Genomic DNA, 19,600 nt, shown 5'->3' with positions numbered 1-19,600 from the left:
AGAATTCCAAATCAACAAATTCTGCCTACAACATGCAATTCAGTCTTCAATACAGTTCTGCCTTTTGGGAATAAATTCCTATTTGTTTATCAAAAAGAGAATTTTCTCTATTCCCCCCGGAAATCAAATTTAGCCACTCCTTATTGCAACAAAAGTGAAAGTAGAAGAATGATCTTCAAACAGCAGATCTTGGACTTTGGGAATTTGCCAAATCTATTTACAGACCCGAATATTTTATATCATAATAAATGCATTTGTGACAATTTATCAATAGCAATTGTAGGGCAAATACAAAATGTCTGCATGAGACAAGATTTACATTGTTACATTAATATGTAAAAATATTTACAAGCCATTCGGAGTCAAACATTCCTCGTGTAATAGAATTTACTGGACTTTACTAATATAAAATGAATCAGTATATAAAAAAAAAAAAAAAAAAAAAAAAAAAAAACGAAGTTAATAGCTTAACATTACCAAGTGTGTGTCACTCCAAACCACACGGGATACAACACATAAAACAATAAAAACTATGGTGAGAGCACGTAAAATAGTGGATAAAACCAACCGTGATAAAATATATAAAAAACATGCAATTCACCATGTATCTGTGTACATCCTAAAAATATAAAACACAATACATAGTATAATAGTATAGCCTGTTTAAAATAAATAGATAATAGTGGAGGAGAAAAATATCCCACTCACGTGGTGCTGAGCCGTTCACAAGTGGCTCAGACTATAAGCGCCTTTTCGATATTGTTGGAGATCAGATGCTGGAGCCCAACTGGAAAATGTTCTCAGTCAGGTCACTACTTCCCCTTAATAGCCCAAATAGATTCCAAATAGAGGGGTAAATACAGGAACATATATCTTTACTGGTAAATATACAATACAGCATACACTAAATCTCTGTTAAAAAAGTTACAAAAAGTGGAGATTTCCATAGAATTTGGCAGTTTTATAAATGTACCTGGTTACACGCCCCTGGCTCTCAATATTACAACTTCTGTCACATCCTGGTTTGTTTAGCTCAGTGAAGTTAAACTTAAGAGGCAGTTAAACTTAAGAGTACATGTGGTACTTGGTGCCAAGTAGGCTATCCCAGATGTTTCCAGGGGTCTCTTCTAGATGCTGGAGATGTGATAAAGAGGGATCATTCCTCCATATATGGTAAAGTTGTTCAGGTACTCAGACTGTAATCAATCGAATGTTTAGATTAATTAGTGACATAACGGAGTTGAGTTGGATAGGAAATTAGAAGTGGTTTTGCTGCATATGCACTGGCCAAATATGTCAAACACAAACCGGTGTTTTATAATTCATTGTTTTATTGCATTTAAAATTTTTCTTGCACGGAATTGGAAATCTAATCAAGAAGTTACTTGGGATCCTATTAGAGAGCAAATTGGTGTGCAGATCAGGATGGAAAGAGATTTGAGTATACCGTACTTGAATGCCCCAAAAAGGCACGATCTCTGGCAAGGTTGGGTCAATAAAATAGAAATAGGTCAGTAAACTAAAGTTACACTTGTTATATAATGCTACCTGAGCTCAGACAAACTCCCCCCCTTTTTCCCGACCCAGCAGATAACGTTGTTTAATATCATGTTTTTTTTTTGTTTTTTTTTGTTTGTTTAATTAATATCTAATATACAGAAGATGCACTATTGGAGCATGTTGTCCGTTGGTTTATTGGTATTTGTATCTCTGTAATAAATTTACTAAAAGAATTTATACTAAAAAAAAAATATATAACTTAAGAGGCAGCAATTGTCCAGAGCAAGACAGCCACAGAAAGTCTTGGCATGGTTAGAAGGGTGGGGGGGGGGGGGGGCTTGCAAAAGCTTCAAGCAAGAGGTCTGCAGCTTTTACAAGCTGTTTTTCGATAAACCTCTAATAATTTTTTTCACTGGGGGTATATTTACTAAAAAGTAATTGCAAAAAAAATAAAATATTTGGGCAGTGAAGTGTCCCTTTAAGCGAAACCCTGCTGTGGTTACTATATGAGTATGTATAGATGCTGGCTGTCACAGTTGCGTGTCAGCACACGTGCATCACATGCTTTTTCATTCACATTTGTTTCTGTTCTTTACCAGTGACACCCCAAGTGTCCTTCGAGTGCCCCTTGTTCAGTTGTCCTCCTGTTCCACCTTACTGTTAGGAGGCATGCGCTCTTTTTAGACTGGCCAAACTGAGGCTGCACTTCTATGAGAGCTGGGGAATAGCATTTTGCCAGACATGCCCTAGAGTCTCTTCTAACCTCTTACCACATGCAAATTGGAAAAACAAACCTGAACAACCTGATCGAAAGTATTTTAAAGGGACACTGCAGACGCAAACACAATGTTATCTAGTTTTACAGCACTCTTTATACCTCTATTAAAGTGATGAAGTTATTGGTGCATGCTGATTGGCCGTTCATTTCCTTTTCTGGCCAGTGTTAACTGATGCAAGCCTAAAGTTTGGGAATCTGTTCCAAATGCCACAACTTCTAATATGTGTACATATTTATTTTTATATTTTATTACTTTGAATTGGATGTTAATGTTTAATGCAGTATCCATGCACTGCATAAAAAAGGAATGAGTCAATTTCAGCCCACAGTGCCCCTTTAATCATCTGAGACAATGATCTATAGCATTTTAATCTTCAATGGTGTAGTAATCAATCAATTGTACCGACAGTAACAGAAAAGTGGTCCAGGTACTCAGGGTCTTCATACATCAGCATATTTACTGGAAAACCAGGACAGATACAGCAACGTTTCGACCCCTTCAGGAAACTTTATCAAGCTAACACCACAGTGCACAAACCACTAATATAGGGTATCTCATTAACAATCAATACAAAGTCAAATAACAACCAATCAATATACAAAAATGTGTATTATAACAAATAAAAGTGCAACATAACCCTACAAGGTATCATGTTACATTGTGGATCACAATGCATGTACATAAGCCCAGCTGTTATGCCTTAAAAAAATGTACACAAGAAAAAGGTTTTAGATGTTAGATGGGATCTACCTCTAGTAATTACAAAGTTACTTACATTCATTGCATGCTGAAAACAGAGAAAGTTAACAATCCCTCAAAGTGGGTATAATTACTTCAGGGCTTTGACAAATCCCAGGCGCCAGTTTGCCATGTAGACTAAAAAGTTTGCCCTGGCGCCTGGGTTTTGTCAGCTTTTTACCTAAAATGCCCAGCTGGGCAAATAATGGAGCCGGCCGTCTACCTGTGGGAGCATGTAGGCGGCCAGCTCAGTGAGCGTTGTAGCCAGCCACCCTGAGCTTCATGGAGGCAGCCGGCTGAGTGAGTTTTGTAGCCGGCCACCTCCATAAAGCCCAGGGCGGCCGGCTACAAAACTCACTCAGCCGGCCGCTGTAGTGAGCATCAAGGCGGTCGGCTGGGGCAGTGTGCGAGGGAGCAGTGATCTTCCAGCAGCTGCTCTCTGCTCCCTCACGCTGTTTAATGATGCCGGGAGCCAGAATATGAAGTCATTCCAGCCCCGGCATCATAGGGAGCAGAGAGCATCTGCATGGTAGATTACTGCTCCCTCTCACACAGGAAGAGAGGAGCCCCACTGGACCCCAGGGAAAGTCCACTCAGCTCTTCCAGAGGTTGGGAGGCTGGGTGGATTAAAATTTAAAAAAATAAAATGAAAATTTGCGAGTGTTTGAGAAAGTGTATGTGTGTATGTCTCTGTCAGTGTGTGCGTGTGTGTCTGTTTTTGTGTATACCTCTGTCAGTGTGTGTGTGTGTGTGTGTGTGTATATGCCTCTGTTAATGTGTGTGTGTGTGCCTCTGTCAGTGTGTGTGTGTGTGTGTATATGCCTCTGTTAGTGTGTGTGTGTGTGCCTCTGTCAGTGTGTGTGTGTGTGCGCCTCTGTTAGTGTTTGTGTGTGTGTGCCTCTGTCAGTGTGTGTGTGTGTGCGCCTCTGTCAGTGTGCAGCGTTTTACATTGAGAAGGCTACAGGTACAGGCTATAGGCACCAGAACCACTACATTAAGCTGTAGTGGTTCTGGTGACTATAGGGTCCCTTTAAGAAAAACAACAACTGGCTCCTAACTTTAGCTGGCTCCTACATTCCAAACAAATTTGTCAAGCCCTGAATTACTTGATAATTATCTAATCATGCTAAGTTTCATCGGACCGTCCATTTACTGGGAATTCCTGCCTCCTTACTACAAGGTCTTCAAGTGTCCAAAATTAATCTACCTCTGCAAATTGTGGAGTGTCTATGGAAGCCTTTGAGGGTCAAAACTGTTGAGAATGCGATCAAAACACGGCAAAAAGCTTTTTAAAACAGACTTCTAGTAAAAGACTATCAGCAAACTGGTATCGAAACATGGCAAAAAGCTATTTAAAAAGGATTTATAATAAAAGACTAACAACGAACATGGAGATAAATTGTACAGACAGTCAGCATTGAAAAATGCAGGGTGCCAATCAGACTTGTGAATGGTCGGAAAAATTTGGTTAGGCCGAATCACTTAATCCGAAAAAATAACCATATAGTTCAGGTAGTCTGATAGTCGTCCAATTGGCGAAAATGGGCTACTCTCCCGGCCTTCCAGCGCAGGAGCATGAAGCGCATGACATTGCGCTCCGTATACTAATCGCAAGTGCCACCCAAGTCTCTCACCAATGCGGCCACTCCTCCTTCTGGTGTCCTAACAGACACTGGCTGTTTATTGGCTCCTTAGAGCTAGTTATTGACGAGGATGTGCTTTTATTGACACGCCAGCGATACGTAAGCACATCAAAGTGACCAATGGCCACCTTCTTAAAGCTAAAAAAAAAAAAAAACACATTTTGGTTTTGTACTGAGCCCTGTCGTGGTTTGCATTTTATGATTATTCCAAGAGCGCTTCATCCTTCTATATCTTTAGTTTTTCTGAACTTGGCTTGTTCTTGACCATTCTCGTATCTATTGCCCTTGGCCTTTTGCTAGTTGTCAAGTTTACTGTTGTCTGTTTTGTTTTGGGTCTGGCCACTCTAAAGCTCGGTAATGCGCTTTTATCCCATAACGTCTATTTATCAATGTTTACATAAGTTCTGCATGTTGTGTTACAGTGAGCAGTGACAGCTATTCAGAGTACTGCAGAATACATACATAAAATAAATATTACAATACACTGATAGGGCATTTTCCTGCTGTTTGGTTCACAGATCCGGTGACAAAACGTAGCCAATCGAGAAGAACAAAGAAGGACCAATAATAAAAAAAATAAATCTATATTTATATATGAATTAAATATATTATAAGTAAATATACATATATCAATTTTTTTTACTTCTCCTCCTTTTTTCTCTATTGGTCACTTCTCATTTGATCTCTGAATAATACGAACATTTAGTCACTGTTCCTTAACCATCAATCATCTTTCTTCCCATCAATTACGCGTTTTTTTGGCATTATTCAAACAAACATTTCCATTGTAAAGCTTGTTTATTTGGTTACACGATCATATGGCACTTCGAGTTACAGAGTTTGGTCAACCTGCCCATCAGCCTACATTCAGACAAAATGTAATGTGGCCAAAAATGAATGCATGGAGTTTAGTGCCAATTTATAAATTCACTATAGCAAATGAATGTAAACTCCTGAACATGTCCTACGTATGATATGGAATGGAAAGAGTTGAAAAAACAATGCAGTATTTACTCAAATCTAATGCGTCATAGAACCTAATATGCATTCACATTTTCAAATATGAAAGTAAAAAAATGCTTTTGCTGGCGAATGTAATGCGTATTTGCACAGGACTATACTACTATACAACATAAAGGTCGGTAACTGGCGGGGTGAATTTCACATTCGTATCACGACAAAGATGCAAGGTACAGATTACCGTACACAGGAACCAAATCTTGCATCCTGGTCGCAGCAATGTGAATTTCGTTCCAACAAAAGTCACCTTGGTGAATTCACATAATATGCCTGTCGCATCTAAGGCACTGTTCGTACTCGAATCTAATGTGCATTTAAATTTTGCAGACTTTATTTTGCCAATAAAGGTGCGCATTAGATTTGTAAAAATACGGTATATCTTTCAGTCCCAATGAGTTGTATATATTCATCATTGTACTGCAAAAATCACTCCCTGAACTTTCCTCTCTATTACCACAAACAAACAAAGTCAGAAATAGATTTTCTATTCAAATCCTTGCAGTGTCTCCTTGGGCCAGTGGCTTACTCCCTAAAAGGAAGTCAGTAATGTACAGCTATTACAAGTACTTAATTAAAGGGTATACAAATCCCCTTTCACTACTCCCGTGACAGTAAATGACACATAAACCCCCTCCCCACCCAATCCCCCCACTGATGTGACAACAAAGTGATTGCTCATAATATATCGTAGTCTAGCACAGAGACTGATTATAGCCCAGTTCATCCCAGTTAGAGTACACTGACCCAGTATATCCCAATATAAAAGATAGAAAGATAACAGGTAGTGATTGATGATGTCTTAGTTTATCTCAGGATTTCACAGAGACCCATAATGGACAAGCTTTTTCTAGTGTAGAACAGGTTATTATTAACAGATTGGTTTATCCCAATACTGCACGAGTAATAACTATAATGGCTATACAGTCTAAACAGTATAAACAGTAAATCTCAGTATAAGACACACTAACTGCACAAGTGATCTCGGTATAACACACACTAACTGCACAGGTGATCCCGGTATAACGCACACTAACTGCACAGGTGATCCCGGTATAACACACACTAACTGCACAGGTGATCCCGGTATAACACACACTAACTGCTCAGGTGATCCCGGTATAACACACACTAACTGCACAGGTGATCCCAGTATAACACACACTGACTGCTCAGGTGATCCCAGTATAACACACACTGACTGCACAGGTGATCCCGGTATAACACACACTGACTGCTCAGGTGATCCCAGTATAACACACACTAACTGCTCAGGTGATCCCAGTATAACACACACTAACTGCACAGGTGATCCCAGTATAACACACACTAACTGCTCAGGTCATCCCAGTATAACACACACTGACTGCTCAGGTGATCCCGGTATAACACACACTGACTGCACAGGTGATCCCGGTATAACACACACTGACTGCTCAGCTGATCCCGGTATAACACACACTGACTGCTCAGGTGATCCCAGTATAACACACACTAACTGCTCAGGTGATCCCGGTATAACACACACTAACTGCACAGGTGATCCCGGTATAACACACACGGACTGCTCAGGTGATCCCGGCATAACACACACTAACTGCTCAGGTGATCCCGGTCTAACACACACTAACTGCTCAGGTGATCCCAGTATAACACACACTAACTGCTCAGGTGATCCCAGTATAACACACACTAACTGTACAGGTGATCCCAGTATAACACACACTAACTGCTCAGATGATCCCAGTATAACACACACTAACTGCTCAGGTGATCCCGGTATAACACACACGGACTGCTCAGGTGATCCCGGCATAACACACACTAACTGCTCAGGTGATCCCAGTATAACACACACTAACTGCACAGGTGATCCCGGTATAACACACACTAATTGCACAGGTGATCACGGTATAACACACACTAACTGCACAGGTGATCCCAGTATAACACACACTAACTGCTCAGGTGATCCCGGTACAACACACACTGACTGCTCAGGTGATCCCGGTATAACACACACTAACTGTTCAGGTGATCCCGGTATAACACACACTGACTGCTCAGGTGATCCCAGTATAACACACACTCACTGCACAGGTGATCCCGGTATAACATACACTAACTGCTTAGGTGATCCCAGTACAACACACACTAACTGCTCAGGTGATCCCAGTACAACACACACTGACTGCACAGGTGATCCCAGTATAACACACACTAACTGCACAGGTTATCCCAGTATAACACACACTAACTGCACAGGTGATCCCAGTATAACACACACTGACTGCTCAGATGATCCCAGTATAACACACACTAACTGCACAGGTGATCCCGGTATAACACACACTGACTGCTCAGGTGATCCCAGTATAACACACACACTAACTGCTCAGGTGATCCCAGTATAACACACACTAACTGCTCAGGTGATCCCAGTATAACACACACTAACTGCACAGGTGATCCCGGTATAACACACACTAATTGCAGAGGTGATCACGGTATAACACACACTAACTGCACAGGTGATCCCGGTATAACACACACTAACTGCTCAGGTGATCCCGGTACAACACACACTGACTGCTCAGGTGATCCCGGTATAACACACACTAACTGTTCAGGTGATCCCGGTATAACACACACTGACTGCTCAGGTGATCCCAGTATAACACACACTCACTGCACAGGTGATCCCGGTATAACACACACTAACTGCTCAGGTGATCCCGGTATAACACACACTAACTGCACAGGTGATCCCGGTATAACACACACTAACTGCACAGGTGATCCGGTATAACACACACTGACTGCTCAGGTGATCCCGGTATAACACACACTAACTGCACAGGTGATCCCAGTATAACACACACTAACTGCACAGGTGATCCCGGTATAACACACACACTAACTGCTCAGGTGATCCCGGTATAACACACACTGACTGCTCAGGTGATCCCAGTATAACACACACTGACTGCTCAGATGATCCCAGTATAACACACACTGACTGCACAGGCGATCCCAGTATAACACACACTAACTGCACAGGTGATCCCAGTATAACACACACTAACTGCACAGGTGATCCCAGTATAACACACACTGACTGCTCAGGTGATCCCAGTATAACACACACTGACTGCTCGGATGATCCCAGTATAACACACACTGACTGCACAGGTGATCCCGGTATAACACACACTAACTGCTCAGGTGATCCCAGTATAACACACACTAACTGCACAGGTGATCCCGGTATAACACACACTGACTGCTCAGATGATCCCAGTATAACACACACTGACTGCACAGGTGATCCCGGTATAACACACACTAACTGCTCAGGTGATCCCAGTATAACACACACTAACTGCACAGGTGATCCCGGTATAACACACACTGACTGCTCAGGTGATCCCAGTATAACACACACTAACTGCACTGGTGATCCCGGTATAACACACACTAACTGCTCAGGTGATCCCGGTATAACACACACTGACTGCTCAGATGATCCCAGTATAACACACACTGACTGCACAGGTGATCCCAGTATAACACACACTAACTGCACAGGTGATCCCAGTATAACACACACTGACTGCTCAGGTGATCCCAGTATAACACACACTGACTGCTCAGATGATCCCAGTATAACACACACTGACTGCACAGGTGATCCCGGTATAACACACACTAACTGCTCAGGTGATCCCAGTATAACACACACTAACTGCACAGGTGATCCCGGTATAACACACACTGACTGCTCAGGTGATCCCAGTATAACACACACTAACTGCACTGGTGATCCCGGTATAACACACACTAACTGCTCAGGTGATCCCGGTATAACACACACTGACTGCTCAGATGATCCCAGTATAACACACACTGACTGCACAGGTGATCCCAGTATAACACACACTAACTGCACAGGTGATCCCAGTATAACACACACTAACTGCACAGGTGATCCCAGTATAACACACACTGACTGCTCAGGTGATCCCAGTATAACACACACTGACTGCTCAGATGATCCCAGTATAACACACACTGACTGCTCAGATGATCCCAGTATAACACACACTGACTGCACAGGTGATCCCGGTATAACACACACTAACTGCTCAGGTGATCCCAGTATAACACACACTAACTGCACAGGTGATCCTGGTATAACACACACTGACTGCTCAGGTGATCCCAGTATAACACACACTAACTGCACTGGTGATCCCGGTATAACACACTAACTGCTCAGGTGATCCCGGTATAACACACACTGACTGCTCAGGTGATCCCAGTATAACACACACTAACTGCACTGGTGATCCCGGTATAACACACACTAACTGCTCAGGTGATCCCGGTATAACACACACTGACTGCTCAGGTGATCCCAGTATAACACACACTAACTGCACAGGTGATCCCGGTATAACACACACTAACTGCTCAGGTGATCCCGGTATAACACACACTAACTGCTCAGGTGATCCCGGTATAACACACACTGACTGCTCAGGTGATCCCGGTATAACACACACTAACTGCTCTGGTGATCCCGGTATAACACACACTGACTGCTCAGTTGATCCCAGTATAACACACACTGACTGCTCAGGTGACTCCAGTATAACACACACTAACTGCTCAAGTGATCCCAGTATAACAGACACTGAGTGCACAGGTGATCCCAGTATAACAGCCCAGTTTATCTCTGTATAGCGCACAGCGACTGATAGCGGCCCAGTTTATCCCAGTATAGCACACAGTGACTGATAGCAGCCCAGTTTATTGCTGTATAGCACACAGTGGCTGACAGCAGGCCCAGTTTATCCCTGTATAGCACACAGCTACTGATAGCGGGCCCAGTTTATCCCAGTATAGCACACAGATACTGATAGCAGCCCAGTTTATCCCAGTATAGCACACAGTGGCTGACAGCAGGCCCAGTTTATCCCTGTATAGCACACAGTGACTGATAGCGGGCCCAGTTTATCCCAGTATAGCGCACAGTGACTGACAGGCCCAGTTTATCCTAGTATAGCACACTGGCTGATAGCGGCCCAGTTTATCCCAGTATAGCGCACAGTGACTGATAGCAGACCATTTTATCCCAGTATAGCACACAGCGACTGATAGCGGCCCAGTTTATTCCAGTATAGCACACAGTGACTGATAGCTGCCCAGGTTATCTCTGTATAGCACACAGCGTCTGATAGCGGCCCAGTTTATCCCAGTATAGCACACAGTGACTGATGGCAGCCCAGGTTATCCCAGTATAGCACACAGTGACTGATAGCGGCCCAGTTTATCCCAGTATAGCACACAGTGACTGATAGCGGCCCAGTTTATCCCAGTATAGCACACAGTGACTGATAGCGGCCCAGTTTATCCCAGTATAGCACACAGTGACTGACAGCGGCCCAGTTTATCCCAGTATAGCACACAGTGACGGACAGCGGCCCAGTTTATCCCAGTATTGCACACAGTGACTGACAGCGGCCCAGTTTATCCAAGTATAGCACACAGTGACTGACATCGGCCCAGTTTATCCCAGTATAGCACAGTGACTGATAGCAGCCCAGTTTATCCCACTACTATAGCACACAGTGACTGACAGCGGCCCAGTTTATCCCAGTATAGCACACAGTGACTGATAGCGGCCCAGTTTATCCCAGGATAGCACACAGTGACTGACAGCGGCCCAATTTATCCTAGTATAATATACAGCTCAGCATACAGTGAGCCTATTAATACCAAAAAAGCACCCTAGAATATCCCAGTTTAGCACACAATAAGTGATTTAATAACCCAATACATTGTTCTTAAGCACTAAGTATATAACTGTGTGTCCTAGTACCCAGTGAGACCTAGCTCAGTATTACTCATTTCTAGCATTGCACACAATGAGGTAAAGTAGGTGAGGCCAATACAGTGACCTTTGGCCAACCCATATAGCTGTTTACCTCATGTTATGAAAGTGAACTAATGACTAGTTCCCAGACTGGTTGCTTCAAATGGGCACAAACCACAAATACACATTGTTATAAAAGATAACCATGAGATGGTGGAGAATTATCTTATTTCCATAACAATTCCCCCTTTTCGGTGAGCTTTAGATCACCTCTCCCCATCATGGTTTGCCACTGGGTTCGTGTGAGCCATTAACAGACTGGTTGCTACAAAGTGTGAACCATTGCCCCACTCCTAAACTGGTTAATCTCCAGTAAGCACATTTCCAGACTAGTTATCCTCCAGTGGGAACAGGTACACCATTGGTAGACTAGTTATCCTCCAGTGGCCACAGCTATCCCATCTGCACCCTAGTTATCCTCCAGTGGGCACAGATTACCCCATTGGCAGCATAGCTATCCTCCAGTGGCCACAGGTACTCCATTGGCAGCCCAGTTACCCCCAGTGGGCACAGATACCCCATTGGCAGCCTAGTTATTCCTAGTGGGCACAGGTACCCCATTGGCAGCCAATTACCCGCACAGGTACCCCACTGGCTGCCTAGTTATCCTCCAGTGGCCACAGGTACTCCATTGGCTGCCTTGTTATCCTCCAGTGGCCACAGGCACCCTATTGAGAGACAAGTTATCTACAGTGGGCACAGGTACCCTATTGGCTGCCTAGTTATCCTTCAGTGGCCACAGGTACCTCATTGGCTGCCTAGTTATGCTCCAGTGGCCACAGGTACCCTATTGAGATACAAGTTATCTACAGTGGGCGCAGGTACCCCATTGGCTGCCTAGTTATCCTCCAGTGGCCACAGGTACCCCATTGGCTGCCTAGTTATCCTCCAGTGGCCCCAGGTACCCTATTGAGATACAAGTTATCCACAGTGGGCACAGGTTCCCTAGTACTAGACTAATTACCCTCTAGTTTGCTTTGTGGCCCCATTCCCAGTTCAGTTACCCTCCAGTGGGCACTGGTACCCCATTGCCAGCCTCCAGTAGACATGTGACCTTATTATAGACTGCTTACCCTTCAGTAGGCACAGTTGCCCCATTCCTACCCTGACAGCCCTCACTGAGCCCTGATACCCCTATTAATAACCCCAGGATGGGTCTTACCTCCTCTGGGCTGATTTGAAAGGCGTCTGCGATCTTGGAGTAGAGTTCCTTGACATTAGTGAAGCCCTCTATCCTGCCAGTGGGGCTGCCATGTGCCAGCTGTGTGTGGAAGACCAGTTTGGGGCGCAGACTGACCGGGGGAGGGGGCAGACCGGCCGTACCGTTGGCACTGCTGGCATCTTTGGCTTCCCGGATGCCCCCAGCTCCTATCTCATCGCTCTCCACCAGCTTGGAGGAAGCCTCCTTGGTTTTATTTTTCTTTCTCCCTCTCAGTCCCAGCGGCATGGTCCTGCAGGCTCGGAGCTATCAATGAAGGTAAATTAATTAAAGCCCTGGCTCCAGCTCGGGTCCTCCCCCTGCCTGGTGTCACCGCTCCGGGATCTGGGTCCTCCTCGTTTCTGACTCAGCAATGAACAAGAGTCACAGGTAAAAATACTTCCTGTTAGACACAATGTAAGGAATGTTTCCTATCCACCCTGCACCTTCCCCGCACTTCTCCCCCACCCTGCAACTCTCTCCTTGCCTGCACCTCTCCCCCTCCCTGCCTGCACCTCTCTCATTCCGTGCCTGCACCTTCCCTGCACCTCTCCCCCTCCCTGCACCTTCAATGCACCTCTCTCCTTCCGTGCCTGCACCTTCCCTGCACCTCTCCCCCTCCCTGCACCTTCAATGCACCTCTCTCCTTCCGTGCCTGCACCTTCCCTGCACCTCTCCCCCTCCCTACCTGCACATCTCCCCCTCCCTGCCTGCAGCTCTCCCCTTCCCTGTCTGCACTTCTCACCCTCCCTGTCTGCACCTTTCCTGCACCTCTCTCCTTCCGTGCCTGCACCTTCCCTGCACCTCTCTCCTTCCGTGCCTGCACCTTCCCTGCACTTCTCCCCCTCGATACCTGCACCCCTCCCCCTCCCTACCTGCAGCTCTCCCCTTCCCTGTCTGCACTTCTCACCCTCCCTGTCTGCACCTCTACCCCTCCGTACCTGCACCTCTCCCCCTCCCTGCCTGCACCTCTCTCCTTCCCTGTCTGCACTTCTCACTCTCCCTGTCTGCACCTTTCCTGCACCTCTCTCCTTCCCTGCACCTTTCCCACTACCACCTCTCTTGAACCTATCTGCCTCCCTGCCTGCATTTCTGCTCATCTCTCCCTGCATCTTTCCTGAACCTCTCCTCCTGGCACTTTCTCAGACCTATCTTTATCTCTCTGCACCTCTAACTCTCCCCCTACCATTCTACTGCTCCTTCTTATCTGGACTTTTTGGTGTGCATCTTCTGTCGGCTCTATTCCTGTTACTGCTCATATCTTGCTCTCACTGGTCCTCTACTCTTTACCTATCCGTCAATTCTTAGACCTTCCTTCTCTCCATGCACAATCTAGACCAGGGTGTAGGCAATCTTCGGTACTCCAGATGTTTTGGACTACATCTTCCATAATGCTCTTACATCCATATGTTGGCAAAGTATCAGCAGGGCATGTAGTCCACAACATCTGGAGTGCCAAAAGTTGCCTACCCCTTTAAACTTTCCTGTCCCCTACTCATCTTTCGCAGTTACCACCAACTCTCAGTCTCTCCATGCGCCATCTAAACCTTCCTGCTCCTCCCCAGTCTTCCACTCTTCTCTCCCAGTCACCATCTAGTCCTATACTTCCCTACTCATCTTGTACACCCCTAAAGTTTTCTACACTCCTACGCCTCTCCACACCACCTAGACATGCTTACTTTTTTTGGACACCAACCATAATTCCCTACTCCTCTCCTTGCATTATGCAAAGCTCCATATTTTACACCACTACTTTTCTCTTAACCACCCAGAGCTCCATGCACATCTATTCCTCTCTGCGTCTTCTAGGCCTCCATACATCTCTACAGATGTTCCTACACCTCTACTCATCTTTATCGCACCACTTTCTTGACCACACTGCTCCTCCCCGTGCTCCTTTTGCTCCCTTCCATGTAGTTCCTACCAGACTCTTACAGTCCTACCCTGACTGTAGCATTCTACCCATCATCTTAAATGGCCAAAGACACACACATTTCTTCTTCTTCTTCTTAGGGTTGTTAGTGCTTTTGTGGTCTTGGGGTGTTGCTATCTTGGAACATCTATGGTGACTTAATTTCATACAGCCATGTATGTATTTTAACCCGTAATTTAGAATAAGTTCAAAAGTAATTTCTGAGCACATTTTCTATCATCTGAATATATATTGTTTTATCACTGAGTAGCAGACAAACATTCTGAACTCTCCATACAGAGAGGGACATTTCTTTACCTCCTTAAAGGGATATTTGGGAGGTACGCTGCACCTCTTCCCAATCTCTTATCCCCCCACACTTTCCCTACAGTTTATCTCCTTCCCTGGTGATTTAATTTCCCATGCCAAATTTTTTCTGCAAACTCTGTTAACCCCTTAGCTCCCATACAGTATATTCCAGTATTATCCTTCATTGTTACTCCCCTATTCTCTTTATGATTCCTGCTCTATTTCCCTGTAGATCCCCCACAGTACTATAGCTACCCCTTACTCACTGTAACAGTCTTCCTCCTCCTGTTGCATTCCCCTGTCTGTAGAGTTTCCCTTCCCCTTATCTTCCTCAGTCTTCCCAGCCTTCCCTCCCCACATCCTCCCCAGCCTCCCCTCCCCACAGCCTTCCCAGGGGATCGTATTAATACATATGGTTTCAGAGGATCTCAGTTTGACACTTTTTAAGGAAATTTATTCCATTTATTTTACATTATAACTAAATGCAATACGAAGCTGTTCATTTAAGCAACTCAAAGCTCACCTTTTTATGTAAATAGTTCATACGCCATAAAAGTCCATGGAAGCAAAATGTCTCTAACACCCTAATTTATCAGTACTGAATTATTTAGCCTTATTACGCCTTGGGATTTTTTATTAAGAGGATGGTCTAAATGCCATGACTACTCGAGTGATTTGAAGTGGTCATAGTGCCTGCAGTCTGTATGTGCAACATTTCGCTCTAGGCACACATGCCGAGCTTAACCCCTTGGCTGCCATAGATGTAATTCCACCTCCGACAGCATCAAGCGGTGTCATCAGCCAGCCTGGAATAGTTGTAGGTTGGGTAGGGTCAATTCTGTACAAATGTTTATGTGCCCTGAGTTTGCCGCCCCTCTCAGCCCAGTTTTATCACTAATGCACCGCCACGCTGTGAGGAATGCAGGAAAAAGGGATATGAGGTGATTAATGTCCCTGCCCCTTCCACACAGCCTGCGGCACACTACAGAGCCAGTTGGCCGAATGGAAGTGTTGGCAGAGCATGGATACGCTACATGAATTGATCGACCGGACAGAAATGCTGTGCGCTCCACTCCTGACAGTCACTTGGACACTGTGCCTCACAGACACTCAGATACACAGACAGGTAGAGACACAGATACACAGACAAACGGATAGATGCACATACACACAGATAGATACACATACTGATACACAGTTATACACACACACAGATACACATACAGATACACCCTGACACATAGATACACACACAGACATATAAAGACACAGATACACATGCAGACACACAGATACACACAAGTAGACACACGTACACATAGATATGCACACATACACACTGATACACACGTTGACAAACAAATACACACATAAATACACACAGATGCACACACAGACACAGATACATACAGTTACACACAAATAGACACACAGATAAACACACAAACACTTACACACAGATACACACAGACACACAGTTACACACAAATTGACACACAAATACATACACAGTTACATACAAATAGACACACTGAAACACACATTGACACACAGATACATGCGTAGATACACACAAATAGACACAAAGATACACACCAATACACAAACATGCAAAATTAAAATTTCTAGCCACCCTCCTGTTTGCTACCTTTAGGTCGATTGGCTCAGGATGTGGGGAGTCAGAGGAACTACGCTCCTCTCCTCTCTGTTAGCTGGGAGCAAGAGACCGGGCCACTAAAGGCACAATACCATCGGGTGGACCTAAGTGGATGGACCATCTGATGGTCCTGCCTCAATTTGCAGACCTCTGCCGCCCCCCAAAAAGTGCCGCCCTTGGTGGACCGCCCCCTACTAGCTACTCCACTGACAGTATGTCATTCATTATTTACGAGCAGTCAGCTTATGTTCTCAACCAATACATGGCAACTGGATTGGCATCCAGCTTCTGCAGTTGTGCCAAAGCCAACAGCGCATCCCCAGAGAAGAAAGGAGCCTTGGATCCTGGTGGGGACCCAGATAAGAGGGCAAACCGTTCCTAAACAGTTTCAGCAACTACCCAGGAATCAGGCCAGGGTTCTCCTGGCATCATAACCAGTACAGCAGGCTGTAGTAGATATATTGCTTAGAGTAACCCATGAATATTAATATCTTATGAGTTCAGTAGTTAAGTTTTACCTAAAGAGGATGAGCACTATAATCACTGCAGCTTTAGAGTGTAAATGGATACCAATCCTGTGGGGGTTTTTGTATGTGTGTTTTATTTTTTCCAAAATTTTGGAGCAGTTTGGCCACAAAGAGTCTCACATAGCCCACACCTTCTTCACCAAACTGATAATGCACAAACACTCTTCTGCCAAGTGCAATTCTGTCCAACCTGGATGGGATGGTAATGTTGGGCTAAGAGGCATGATGGCAGATCAATCATCAATAGCTGACATAACTGGTATCGTGCAGTGTGATGTGCATTTAAAACCAGTGTGCAACAAGAATCCCTCTCTCAGTGATATAGTAAAAAGACTGGAGCTGTATGCACACCCATGCAATTCAGTTAGGTCGGAGCAGCATTTCTGATGGCAATTCCTTTTTATTGAATAAATTTAATTATTAGGTCGCTATTGTTTACTGTTATATTACATTTACCTATTTTACCGAAAAGTATAACTGACACACCGGGAATCTACCTGTTAACCCTGAGAACGTACCTTTACATCCTGAGAATCTGCCTATTAATCCTGAGAGTGTAACTTTACATCCTGAGAATCTGCCCACTTACCCCACGGCCCTAGGATCTTCCTATTGAGCCCGGGCCCTTCGATTCTGCTAATTCACTTTTTGATTCTGATGAGTTGTCCGTTAATGCTTCACTCTTGATATTAGAAATCCTGAAACTCCCGCACACTTTCCTAACAATGATATCCGTTTACTGCGACCTCACGTCAAAAAGCTCAGCTACCTTTCAGCTCAGAATTCTTACTTGCTTCTTCACATTTGAATAAGTGCTCCCTCTTTGCCACATAATTTCCAGTTTACCTGGTGAGTTGACCGGCATTGGCACTTGACAGCACGTAACAGTTTCCATATCAATCATTCTAAACAGCTTGAATTTTATATGTTTTCTATGCTAATTTCTGTTTCCTTTTTGAGGTTTTTTTTCTATTTCTTATATAGCCCTCACCCTAACCTTAAACCCATCCCTAACCCTATCCCAGTGTGGCCCTGGTTATATTCAGAAAGTATAATCAGCAACACAATGGCAACATTTCAATACTTCACAATATAGAATTATGTGAGATTGGGTCTTTTGTATAATTGTAAACAGATACCCCTAAAGACAGCCTCATAATATGCTTTAAATGTAGCATTAATCGGTATAAACAATACATGTAATGTTTGGCTGTAGACACTATTGAATATCTAGAGTATATACCTTAGTGAGAACTGTCATATGGCTCTAACATTTATATTTCATTTTCCTTCACTTTCTCTCTCGTAGACATCTCTGTGTTCCCCTTTTTGATTTTGCACTGTTACACGTATTGTATTTTAAAGGAACACTACAGTCTGTTTTTATATATACCCTATATATGGTGTAACGTAATGAGAATGGTATATTCTAATTCTTTGGAGTCTAAATACACATTACCTCTGTTACTGTAATAATCAATGTTACCTTTGGCAAATGTGAAACATAAAATACAAGCATTTCAGATCTTAACATAAAAATATGATCAGATGGCATAAAACTGTATCTCGCACCAAGTGGCACCAAAAAGAAATTAGAAATACTAGGTTGTGATAGGGAACATTACTAAATTAGGAAAAAGGCATTCTGTAGAGAAATCTTTATCTGACTATGCAAAGAACACATGTACGGAATTTTCAAAGGCTGGATAATCAGATTTCCTTACCTATAGTTTTATTACTTTCCCCTTAAGCAACACCCACAAAATCTGGACTTTCATTTCTTATCATTACATGTGTGACGTTCGAATTTAGTTGCGTTTAAAAAAAAAAAGTGGAAGATATGGGCGTCCATGGGAATTTTCCCGGGGGGAGGGGGTGGTCATAATTTGTGGCCTCTGCCCCATTCTGACAATGTCATGAAGGGGAGGGGTATACTTATTATCACACAAAGCGCAGGTATGCAAAGGGCTGAGAAACCTGATGCAAAAGATTAACAGAATAATCAAGTTGCCATTGTCTGACCTGAGAGTCGCAATTTCTAATCTGTTTTAATGTTAACTCTATTCAGTGCGCCATGTTACTCATGCACCCATGATCAATGCACTACGACTGAAAAAAAAAATAGAACCTGCATTTAGTGTTAAAGTGCACAAACAAATGGCAATTAAAATATATGACAAATAAAAAAATATAAATATATATAACAACTGTTCTCATCCAAATGTAAAAATAAAACATAAACTTTAACTGAATATCTATTGTAGGTTAGAAACTGTAAACATCTACACTGTTGCTCATATTTAACAATCATGTTTTTCATTGAGCATTTTTAAACAGTTTTTGTTCACTGGTTACTCATCTGGAAAAAAGGAACTGTAAACG

At 43.7% G+C, this 19,600-nt stretch overlaps 1 protein-coding gene across 1 annotated transcript in view; it reads right to left on the bottom strand.

Moving 5' to 3' along the window:
* The window catches only part of GIPC2 (GIPC PDZ domain containing family member 2), a 70,809-nt gene extending 57,581 nt beyond the window's left edge, over positions 1–13,228 (bottom strand). Inside the window, exon 1 of the mRNA XM_063427968.1 lies at positions 12,778–13,228. Within this exon, the coding sequence (XP_063284038.1) occupies positions 12,778–13,062 (285 nt within the window). The 5' untranslated portion in view covers positions 13,063–13,228. The remainder of the gene's footprint in view (positions 1–12,777) is intronic.
* Positions 13,229–19,600: the final 6,372 nt, after the last annotated feature.

The sequence above is a fragment of the Pelobates fuscus genome, chromosome 7 (assembly GCF_036172605.1).
Source record: "Pelobates fuscus isolate aPelFus1 chromosome 7, aPelFus1.pri, whole genome shotgun sequence".
NCBI lineage: Eukaryota > Metazoa > Chordata > Amphibia > Anura > Pelobatidae > Pelobates > Pelobates fuscus.
Note: the sequence above shows the minus strand (reverse complement) of the source record. Positions and strands in the feature narration are given on the sequence as shown.